Source organism: Suncus etruscus, chromosome 18 (genome assembly GCF_024139225.1).
Source record: "Suncus etruscus isolate mSunEtr1 chromosome 18, mSunEtr1.pri.cur, whole genome shotgun sequence".
Lineage (NCBI taxonomy): Eukaryota > Metazoa > Chordata > Mammalia > Eulipotyphla > Soricidae > Suncus > Suncus etruscus.
This window is the reverse complement of record NC_064865.1, coordinates 56,955,217-56,967,306: the sequence shown is the minus strand read 5'-3', so window position 1 is coordinate 56,967,306 and position 12,090 is coordinate 56,955,217. Positions and strand designations below refer to the sequence as shown.

At 41.3% G+C, this 12,090-nt stretch overlaps 1 protein-coding gene and 1 pseudogene across 1 annotated transcript; both read right to left on the bottom strand.

Annotated features, from left to right (window-relative positions):
• Window positions 1-12,090, bottom strand: part of LOC125996148 (histone H4-like) — a 267,502-nt pseudogene that overhangs the window by 210,517 nt on the left and 44,895 nt on the right.
• LOC125995870 (putative olfactory receptor 2W6) lies at window positions 8,352-9,293 on the bottom strand. The gene has a single exon (XM_049764833.1). It carries the CDS (start codon window positions 9,291-9,293, stop codon window positions 8,352-8,354), a length of 942 nt encoding a protein of 313 aa, XP_049620790.1.

The window sequence follows — 12,090 nt, the reverse complement described above, 5'->3', positions numbered from 1 at the left end:
GCTCCGGCCCCAAATCTTATTATTTAATCAAGAATGGAAGTTAAATTTCAGAAAAAGATGTGTCAGGAATTATATGGCTCTCTGTTTCCCTTTGTAATGTGTGTCCTCTACCAATTTGCTTAATGCAATTATTGACTGCAAAGGGTGTTATTCAAAGCCCTTTACCATTTTATGAAATTAAGATGAATTTCTAGGGGCTCAAGAGATGATTCAAAGGTTTGGAGCAAATGCTTTCTTAATATGGCCACACAACTCAACTTCAGAAGAATATGATGGCCACCAAGTCTTCCCAGGTACTCTGGTCTAGGCTGAAAACTCTGGGCCTTCTTGAAATGGTGGGGGGCAGATTCTCCTTCCTGCCTGCAGCCACAGCAGCCCCCAGACACACCCTCTGACAGAAACTGCCCAGCTCCACACCGGAATTTATTAAACAGCCACGCCACCCAATTATTCCTGGAACACGTGATCATATGTGGCCATGCAGCACCTCAAAATTATATGGTAGTTTATCTGAGTAGGATCTCAGGAAATCTGATGGGAAAGTTCCATACTGGTCTCCAAAAGACTCAACTAGCACCAACCACAGCCCAGTAAATCCCTTGACAATGACTTTAGTAATACCATTGACAGAATAATGATTACAAATGGAAGCGTATTGATTTAAATTTTGGTCATTCCATTTGCCTTTGTGTTGTACCCAACAATAGGAAGTAAATTTGTGCCTGCAAGGATGTAAGTAGGCTGGGGTGGTGGCTGGGAAACGGGATATTGGTGCAGGGAAGGTCTCACTGGTGGTAGGACTGATGTTGAACATCAAATGACTAAAACAGTTATACTATGATAATCTTGGTAAATCATAGTGTTATAACAAAATAATTCATTTTAATTCTAACCATTATCTTATGGAACGGTTTCCTGAGAACTGCTAGAGCAATCCCTAATATCATGAAGTATCTCCTTTAAAATAAACAGAACAGAACAAGAAAACTTAATTTCTTTAATATCCATGATAATACTAATTTTTCATTTAAGATGTATTATAAAGAGTAAGACAGATTTTTTTAAAAGAGAGATTAATTATTCCATGAGACAGGAGAGATATCTCAGTGGGTTGAGCACATACTTTGCATGTAGGAGGTATGAGTTCAGTCCCAGGCCTCACATGGTTCCCTAATCACAGACCCAGCAGTATCCCCAGAGCACCAATGGGTGTGACCCTCCAATTCATACAAATTAAATTAATACAGAAACAAAGAATATGTGAATCATTTAACTTATTTTCTTTATTTAGTAAATTTACCTCAGGAAATTTATCATTTATTATTACCTGACTGACAACTGAGTGCCAGGGATTTAATTTAGGTCAATTGTATACAAGACAAATACCCTAACCACTGTACTATTTCTCTGGGCCTAGGAGTGTGAAAATCTTGAACTGTTCTGGGTAGATTGTCTGTTTTTCTTGTGGTACTATCCTCAGTTTTTTGGCTGAAAATTCTGAATATATTCTCACTTTCCTGCCAGAAGCTGGCTTAAAAATAGCCACAGAAATAATTCAGACTGTCCCCACTTCAGTATTTGGTCTATGTTTTGGAATGCATGTTCGTGTGCCCCAGAAAATATTTATTAGAAAAATCTAAGAATTCTTAATGATTTTCAAAAAATTTTAGGTGACATAAATTAATCTATTCTTCCTTTGGGGTTCCAAACTTTGACCTCAGTGTATATATGTACATATATTGATTGTTGGACTTTATGTGGCCTTATCCCCCCATTTTTCCCAGGTAACTCAATCTTACCTGCAAGACCCCGCCTATTCCTGGGAGGAGTCTTGGAAAGGTTAGATAAGGCTTTGACCAGAGAGGATTAAGGTCTTTTGGCCCTTTTGGTCTTTTGCCAGGATGGAGGTTGGAGGTAACATGGATGAAAGAAGTAAGATGCAGGGCTAGCTAAGAATAGCATGCGTAAATGGTTAGCAGCCACATCTGTTGGCCAGAGGAATAAAGATGTTATCTCTCTGGAAGCCTGCCTGTGAGTCAGTTCAATACCCATCGCTTCTCTGGACCCAGACCTGCTGGTTAATGGGGCTTGGAGCCATGTGGCCAGGGCCCAAGAACAAAGGCCTCCATCCACCATCCAAGGCCATCCTAAGGACTGGTTTGCAACATTCTGGCACTCCGAACTCTGACCTGCAATCTGGATCCAAGAAAACAGCAAATATGGTAAGATTTCTGCTTTTTAGTTTGATTTTGGCTCTTTTTGGATGGACTTAGCCCAAAACCCTGGGCCACATGGAACCATGTTCAAGTATGGCCGTGACCCCTTCCAGGGGCACATGGGCCATTAAAACAGAAGAGGGGAAAACTTGGATCACCCCATCCGTGACCCAAATCTGAAACATTGTTGCCAAAAATCCTTTTCAAATGATTTTGGTCTCCTCAGAGACTGATAAAAGGCTTCGGTTGGAAAAGTACCAGGAAGAAAAATCTTCCCTAAAGGAACTGACTCCTGAGTATGACCTTCAGCCTGAATTTGGATTTCGACTTTGAAAATTTCGGACTGGACTTTTAACTTGAATAACTTCAAATTTGAACACCCAAACATGCCCGGTGAAGCTGTGGCCAAGAGCTGCGGCAGTGAAACCTGCTTCCAAAATGCCGCAGCTGCAATCAGCCAACTATGCACCAACAACGCGGCAAAGAGCTACCCTTCCAAATTCTGCCCACTTGAGGAGACAGCAACTGTAGCCGGCATCACTCTTCAGTGATTCAGGCTGCTTTCACTGTAGCCTGGCCGGAAGGGGCAGAAAAACAGCTGAGCGCCCTAGCTGTGGAACCCAACCCCGAAGCAGCTGCGGGACCTGGGACCACATGGTCAGCAAAAAAATGGGGCAAGCGGACCAGCCTGCAGGGGCTGAAACCCCATGGAAGAAAGCCATGTGATGATAGCAGCATGCGACAAACCAGCGTCTGGACTTATGGTTTTAGGTCAAGAGTAGTTTACACATAGTTGGTGATGGGATAAGTTTTAGTTAGTTAGTGGTTTAAAAAATTTAAAAAGGGGAGTAATACAGCTTAGCCCATTTAAAGATCTTAAAAAATAACCACCTGCATCTAACTTTAATCTAAGTCATGTTCTTGCCAATTTAATGTGCTTTATTGTTTTCCGTAGTTAATGTTTCCATTGGTGTAATGTACTACTGTGTATTTTTATGTATTAAGCCTGTTTTTAAAATGTATGTTATGCATTTATGCTGTACTACTTGTGTTTAGGGAAGGTTAATAGGAACAGAAAGTTTCCCCAAAATAGTTTAAAAGTATAGGAACATGAAAGTTCCGGGATAGTGCTTGGTAAAAAGCATTAAGAGAATTTTAAGTTACAAATGTATGGTGTATTTTTTGTTATTTTTAAGATAGGCTGTATATTAATTTTACACTTTAAAGATTGTTGCTATGGAAATATTACCCACCTTTGGCTATAGGCGGAAGCCACATAACTTATGCCTTTTGTCTTTATATAAAAAAGGGGGGGGGGCAAATGTGGCCTCATCCCCCCATTCTTTCCAGGTAACTTGATCTTACCTGCAAGACCCTACTCTTTCCTGGGAGAAGTTTTGGAAAGGTTAGATAAGGCTTTGACCAGAGAGGATTAAGGTCTTTTGGCCCTTTTGGTCTTTTGCCAGGATAGAGGTTGGAGGTAACATGGATGAAAGAAGTAAGATGCAGGGCTAGCTAAGAATAGCATGTGTAAATGGTTAGCAGCCACATCTGTTGGCCAGGGGAATAAAGACATTATCTCTCTGGAAGCCTGCCTGTGAGTGAGTTCAATACCCGTCACTTTCCTGGACCCAGACCTGCTGATTAATGCGGAATGGAGCCACGTGGCCGGGGCCTAAGAACAAAGGCCTCCATCCACCATCTAAGCCCATCCTAAGGGCTGTTTTGCAACACTTTGGGGCCTATATATTTCAGCTGTCTTGCACTTTCTTCGATAGAAAATTAAGATAAAACATCACCTATTCCCTCCAGGATATAGGCATATCTCGCAAAGCTCAATTATAGTAAAGATATCACAGAGACCTCGGCACCTGTATCAAGCATGCCTTTAAATCTCAAGGGTTAACATTGGGTGCTCTTCTTGTCTAAGCTTTTCAGTAAAGACCATTAAAGTGTTAACAGAAGTATGGGGATTGGTATTTCTAATTCCTCCAACCCTATTCCAATCAGATTAACCAGGCATAACAAAAGGAAGTAATAATATCTGATCCACATTCTCTCCTTTTTCAAAAGTCCAAACAGTCAGCACAAAAATAACAAGTATTTCTCCAGCATGATCAGAATCTATAATTTCCAGGTGAACATAAATACCTTTGATATTCAAACTGCTTCTCCCCATTAGCAAGTCTATGGTGCCTAGAGTTATTGGCCCCTTTTTGCCAGATCTTAACTTGTAAGGACATTGGACTGGTGTTTATGTCACAGTCTCAAGGCAGGAGATATCTAAAGTACAGCTCCCATTAGTAGCAGGTTTTAATGAGTCTGTTGATTATAACTCTTTGGACCTAGGCCAGGAAGCTGAATTACTGATAACATTGTTCCCTGATTTTTGTGGTCCCCGGGATGGACCCTATTCCAATCCTATTCCAATCAGATTAACCGGGCATAACAAAAGGTGATCTTATACCCTTTTAGAGAAATAAGATTTATGGGATATCTTCAGGGTTGCACAAATGTGGGTTCTATAGAACACAGGGCTCTTGTGCAGGTTCATGTGAATGCAATGACAGCCTATTCTGTACAAAGGCAGACCTGGGGAAACCAGAAGAGGCCAAGCTATTACTCTATAGGATACAGTGTCCCCTGCAATATCCCCTTACAAGGTGGTCCCCTCCTTAAGGGGGTAATTCTCTAAAAGGGTATAAGATCACCTGGCAGTGTTCATTGGCATTATAAAAAAACTTTTTTTTATCAGATATTGTCTTGCTTCCTTTTCCTTAACTGCCTGTGACAGCGTCCAGTAATTTTCCCAAGAAATCTGCATAAGGCTCTATGATGGTTATTAAAACTACCTTTCATTTCTGCATTAATTTCTCCCAAGAACATAATGTAATCTCACAAATCAGTTTCAAAACACTATGGGGTAAAGTCGCTTGTCTTTGGAGTTCTGAATAAGCCCCCTCCCATGTCAAAAGTTCATAGGACAGCTGACATCCAGCAATTGTCCTTCAGCGAAGCTTGATTTTAGCTTTGTCAGAAAACCACATTTTCCACTGTAAAAACTAAGGAGAACTCAGGCATGTCTTGGCCACTGTATAAAAATCCTGGGGGGTCGAAAGCACACCTTCATTTCAGGTAGTAAAACATTCAAAATAGGGGCAGGAGCGAGAGCATAGAAGGAGAGTGTTTGCCTTGCACGTGCCAAGCCAGGATGGACCCAGGACCCGGGGTTGATCCCCAGCATCCCACTTGGTTCCCTGAGCCGGCCTGGAGCAATTTCTGAGTGCAAAAATAGGAGTAACCCCTGAGTGCCCTAAAACCAAAAACCAAAAAAATAAATTAATATCAAATGTTGAAATTAGCCCATACTCTGAATGGGCTTTCTTGAATTGGCCAAGAGAGCCCATGTTCATGCCCTCATAGGCTGGGAGTTAGTTGTCTTTATGATGGGGGAGAGTGGGGTAGCCAGGTCTCTGGCCCTCTCTGATTAGTTGTGGTGGGGGAAAGGAGGTAGGTATTCTTTTGTTTTGTTTTGTTTTGTTTTGGGGTCACACTTGGTGTGCTAAGGGGTTACTCCTGGCTCTACTCTCAAAAATAACAGGCTTGGGGGACCATATGGGATGCCAGGATTCAAACCACCATCCTTCTGCATTTTAGGCAAACGCCCATGCTATCTCTCCGGCCCCAGAGGTAGGTATTCTTACAGAGCCACTTTTGGACTCAGTGCCCAAGGAAGCTACAGCCAGCTCATTTTCAGTATTTGTTTCATCAGGCATATTATTCTCATCAATTGGTAAGTTCCTCTGGCCTTGCGCCAGTGACAGGTGGTGGGTTGGTGGGTTACTGGCTTTAGGGCTTTTGACGCTAGTACATGTCACTACTGGGAAGGTGCTATTATTTTTTGAAGTAGGAGGCATTTCAGAAGACTTGGTCTGTGCATCCCATAGTGCAAGGTACATAAAAACTATAACATATACTTGGAGTAATACCAGAATGACTAATATACAAATTACTACTCCTGTATATGTTATTTTAATTGTTGTAATAAAGAAGGTATCAACATACATAAAGAAGGGCCCCAGGAAATTCCACCCAGGAAAATTCTGACCATTTTGTTAAGGATGAGGTTCCTTTATGAATGTCAGGTGTAGTGAAAGCCTCACACCCCAAACCCCTGGATTGGGGAATATAGGTCAGGAAATAATGCTGACACAGGAAATAATTCACACAAGATTAGGGAGATAAAACAGGTTCAGGAACTTCCACCACAAGATATCTGCAAGTAGTCAAAAAGGTAGTGGCAGGCAGACAGGCTAGCAGTGGGATCAAAACTGGAAGAAGTATTTCTGACCAGAGGTTTTTTATAAGGAAAAGTAGGATCACCACCATGGGTGGAGAATGGTCAACATGTGGCATCCCATATTGGTTCCCCAATTACCTCCAGGAATAAGAGATATAAGTAATCCCTTAGCACTGCTGGGTATAATCCCAAAATTAAAAAAAAAAAAGGAAATCTGAAAATGTGAGAGCAAAGAATTAGACTATTTTAGGGTCTTTTAGATGTAGAGCAGCATTGGCAAGAATAGAATAGGAGATCATCAGGACTTTAGTTTTAGACTGTGAAATACCCCAGTCTCTGGTGAGCACAGCTTGAACACTAACTGTACTGACAACTACCATGATAATGACAGTGAGAGAGAGAAAGAGAATGCCTGTCCCAAAGACAGGCAGAGGGTGAGGAGATTTGGAATAAGGCGACATTGGTGGCGGGAAAATTACACTGGTGAATGGTGGTGTACATTTGATGACTGAAACCCAACTATGAACATTTCTGTAACCACAGTACTTAAATAAATGATTCATCTTTTGGAGCCTTCATCTTGGGGGGTGGTTGAGTGCTGTCGTATTGAATAAGAGGCCAAGGCTGGATGCCAAGTAACACTCAATTTTGATCAGTTCATTGTGTTTTTGTTCGTCTCTTCATATATTTGTCTCATTCTATGGTCTGACTGATGACAAATGACCCCTGCTGTACAGAGGTCAAAGGGGCTGATCTGATTGGTATTAGACAAATCTCTGGATTCCAGGAGTCTGAGTAGTGTCCCAGCGCTCGTAGTTTTTGGGATTAGGCTAATATTTTTGCCTTCTGATTACTACAGCCACTGCTGTTCTGTGAGGAATTCTCATAGGCAGAAGCTCCCTCTCAGGGAGATTCAGGGACCTGATAGAGTCACAGGAAGGCTTCAGGGAGACTTACAGTCTCAAAGCAAGGGAGGGAGCATCCCTTGCCAGTAGCCGACAAGGGGTGGGAAATAAGTGTAGGGGAAAGTGGAGATAAATCATGCTCAAGCATTTTAAGCAAGAAGCCTTCTTTTGTACTAACAAATACTTTAAAAGTATTGAATATGAATGAAAAAAAGTCTAGATAAAGCAAAGGCCTCCTTTTTCTTTCGACCTCTTACCTCATTAAGTCAAATATAAGTATCAACAAACTCAGCACTATGAGACAAATATACAGACTCTAAACAAACTGGTGTTGGAAGTAATAAGAAATATATTATTGGACAGTTTGTTTTTGTTATTAGGCATTTGGCACTATTAAAGCACATTAGCATTCTAAGGAGAAACTTAAATGCTTTTCTGTTCATGTATGCTGAGAACCTGCTAAGTATATATCATTTTGACAAATACTAGCTCAGGTACAAAAATTCCTGGTCTACATTCATAATAAATATTTGATAGACAGAGATCATGTTTTTTCTTATTTGTTTATTATAATCAGGGTCACCCCTAGTAGGACTCAGAGGCTTACTGCAATCTGACAGTTCTGTGGAGGTAGGACACCAGCAGGTCTAGAATGGCAGGTCTTGGGGGGTGTGGAGTGCTTGAGATTAAACTCAGGACCTCACATATGCTCTCTCCCAGCCCCACATGGTGTGGTTTGTTCCTGGCTTTCAGCACATCATGAGCAAATGCTTGAGTCAGGTGAGGTGCAAGGCAGGTGCTCACCACCAGGAATTCTCTCAACCTAACATTCTCTTGCCACTTCACCAAATGCCTCTTTTGTTTTGGCTATCAGACTTTCTCTTTATTGATTATTTATCGGACTCAAAAGATCATCCCCAACTTCACTTTTTATTTTATTTCTGCAGTTGCCCTCCCTAGCAATTTCTTCAGAGCCTCTTTGACATCTTTGTTCCTCAGTGTGTAGATCAAAGGGTTAACGCTGGGGGTGACAATGGTGTAGAAGATGGTAAGGAACTTGCCTTGGTCCTGGGAATACGTGTTTGTGGGCTGCAGGTACATGTAGATGATTGTGCCATAAAAGATAGAGACCACAATGAGATGGGAGCTACAGGTGTTGAAGGCTTTCTTGCGGCCAGAAGCCGATTTCATCTTCAGGACTGCTCGAGCAATGTACCCATAAGACAGGAGAATGAGGAAGAGGGGTGCCAGGATAATGAAGATGGACAAGACAAACTCCAGTGCCTCCAGTTTCATGGTGTCGACACAGGCCATGCCAATGAGCGCTGGCATCTCACAGAGGAAATGGTCCACCCGCCGATGCCCACAGCGAGGCAGCATCAAGGTCTGTGGTGTCATGATGAGCGAATTCCCAAAACCAATGGCCCAGGCCACGGCTGCCAACTGCCCACAGAGCCGTGGGTGCATGATGACGGTGTAATGCAAGGGTTTGCAGACGGCTACATAACGGTCATAGGCCATGACTGCCAGGAGAATGCACTCCACGCCACCCAGCGCCAGGACAAAGTAGAGCTGGATGGCACAGCCCACGTAGCTGATGGTCTTATCAGGGCCCCAAAGGTTGTAGAGCATCTGTGGGATGGAACCAGTGGTGAAACACATGTCCAGGAATGAGAGGTTGGCCAGGAAGAAGTACATCGGGGTGTGCAGCCGGGAATCCAGGACTGAAAGGAGGATGATTGTCACATTCCCAAAAAGGGTCAGCAGGTAAAAGATAAGGACGATGACAAAAAGGATCAGTTCCAGGTGGGGGCGATCGGAGAAGCCCACCAGGATAAAGCCTTGGAAGGAGCTGCCGTTGTCCTTGTCCATCCCTGGGACCATGTCTCACCTATAAAGAGAGACACTGTGAGTGATGGGCAGATGAATGACTGAAGGAAGGTTGGATGGAAGTTTCCTTAAAAATGCCAGGTTCCGGAGGTGTAAGACATTATTAAATTAAAAAAAAAAAAAAGGCAACAGAGCTTTAGAGAGTTTTTGAGACTCTTGTAATTTAGTTGTAGCTGTCATTGTTTTGGTTTAGGGCCACACTTGGCAGTATGCAGGGCTTACTCATGACACTGCTCTCAAGGATCACTATGTTTAAAACTTGAAGACTATATGGGATGCTGGGAATCGAACCCAGATCAGCCTTGTGCTGTCCCTTACCTTCTGTGGTATCTCTCTGACCTCCTGTGAGTTTTATTTTAAATTACATTTTGTGTCTTTCTTTTGGGTTGGGTAGAATATAGGAAAATAGACTTCCTGATTAGACTGATTAGTCTATGAGAAAAAGAATATTAAAAATTATGCATTTTTGAAACTAAAAAGCACTGAATTATTCTAGTCTCCTGGAACTCAATGTATAATGCTTTGTGTCTCTGGATCAGAGAACCAGTCTTGCTATTAGGTGAAAATTTATTCTAAATATTGTCTATCAATACTGGGAATCTAGGGCCCGAGTGATAGCTCAGTGAAGAGAGTGCTTGCCTTGCACATGGCTGACCCAGATTCTAACCCAGGCATCCCATACATTCCCTGAACGCTGCCAGAAGTGATTTCTGAGCACATAGGCTGGAATAAATCCTGATCATTGCTGTGTAGGTGAATTATAATCAAACAGACAAAATACTGGCACCTAAAGTCAAACCCAGAATCAGCAGGCACAAATTATCAAACTTAATCTTAGGAAGAATATGACCTCATACTCTTGGTGGCCATACTTTTAATTCCATGTGAAAATTTTACAGGACTGTGACCATACATGATCATATATAAATATAATATGGCTTTATATATCCCCATTTTCCCTAACCAGAAATTGCAAACATTTGTGATAAAATTATGTATTTTTTGTTTCACATCTGATTGTACTTAACCCTTAGGGAGAAGCGATACCATCTGTCTCATGATTTTACAGAAGTGAAAAACTTTTCCTATTCCATGATGATTTATACTTCCAGTTGTTTGCCAGTGGTTTAATGTTTAAAGAGTATTATATAGTAGAAGTGAGCTATAGACAAATGTCTTGTTCTACTTTGTTCTCATGTTTTCCTAAGCAACCTAAAGTTGTGACTTCTGAGCAAAGGGTAATTCTCTCTCTCTCTCCTTCTCTCTCTCTCTCTCTCTTTCTCTCTCTCTCTCTCTCTGTCTATCTCTCTCTCTCTCTCTCTCTCTCTCTCTCTCTCTGCTGCATTTGGAGCATGGAACTGGTTTTAAATATGACACTTGTTCCCAAGGTTGTTACTCCGTGGAACAATACTTGCCATGCATGCATGAAGCCCTGAAGTGTGATTCCTGGCCCTACTAAAGAATCAAATACAACTGCTGCTCTAAGAACGCTTCACAATCATTTAATAATATTGTACCATGAGTTCCTAAAAATAGCATTAGAAGTTTATTTATGGATATTTTGACACAAGACATTCTAGAATTGTCTATGTCATTACTTCAGGGACCAACACAGGTTTCTATAATGGTAATGAATGGGTGTGGTGCTCTAATGGTCATATGACCTACCCTTGGATGTCTGAGAACTAATGAGTAACCAAGTCAGCATTCAGAGTTGGTGGTGGGCCAGGGATGGTACTTAGTAGTAGAGCACTTGCCTTGAATATGTAGGTTTAGTCTCTTACACAGCAAGCATAAAGGTAGAGTAGAGATAAATAGATTTTCTGATTTAGGTACTAGATTCCTAGACTATAACTTTAAATTTCATTTTAGAGTCAGAGATAGAATCTTGCCTTTGCATGTGAGGTTGGATTTTCAGCACCACTTCTGATCCTTTTGACACTGCCAGGAATCATCCCTGAGCACAAAACCAGGATGAAGCCCTAAAAACTGCCTGGTAAGACCCCAAAACCAAAAAAAAAAAAAAAAAAAAAAAAAAAGTTGAGAAACAGAATAAGGACTAGAGAAAGTATAAGAATTCCTATTCTAGGTGGACAGAAAATTCACTAATAAATAGTTGAGAACCAATATAAATCTCAATTAAGGTCTTTTCCTCAACTTTTGTAAAGATATAAATTTGACAATATTATAAAGGTAAAGAAAAATACATAAATGTATGTACAAAATAAGTGGGAGGATAAATACCATCTGATCACAATAAATGCCATTGGAAAGGAAATTTATTCGAAATAGAGACTGTCTCTTTATGTATGCTTTATTATTTTCAAAATAACTGGGTGGAATTATGACTATCAGGAACAAGTCATTAATTCTCCATGATACTATCTACCTATTTTCTACTAGTCTTTCTTCACTTCTATATGTTTAATATCTCTGAAAATATAAAAGAACATAATATGAGTTACTGGGAGGCTGGTGATGTGACTAAGTGGTAGTATGTATGTTTGGTTTTTGCATGCATGCGAGCCTGTGTTTAATACTGGCACAATTCAGAAAGCTCCAGACAATGGAAATTATGCCATTTACATGTTAATACAACTAATAGAATTTGTGAACTGGACACCCACATTACCCTGAAAGAGTTTACCTCAGTTCATTTCAAGGCAGCTCCAGCAGGTTGTCAGCTCCTGTCAGTAGCACAATGAAGCCAAGAGGCTGATGGGATCCAGCTGCCCCCATCCTGTCGCTGGTCCAAGGGGCAGCCTGGAGATTTCTCTCC

Bases quoted from the DNA above. Each gene is read 5' to 3' on its own strand.
- LOC125995870 (XM_049764833.1), bottom strand. From the start codon at position 9,293: ATGGACAAGGACAACGGCAGCTCCTTCCAAGGCTTTATCCTGGTGGGC.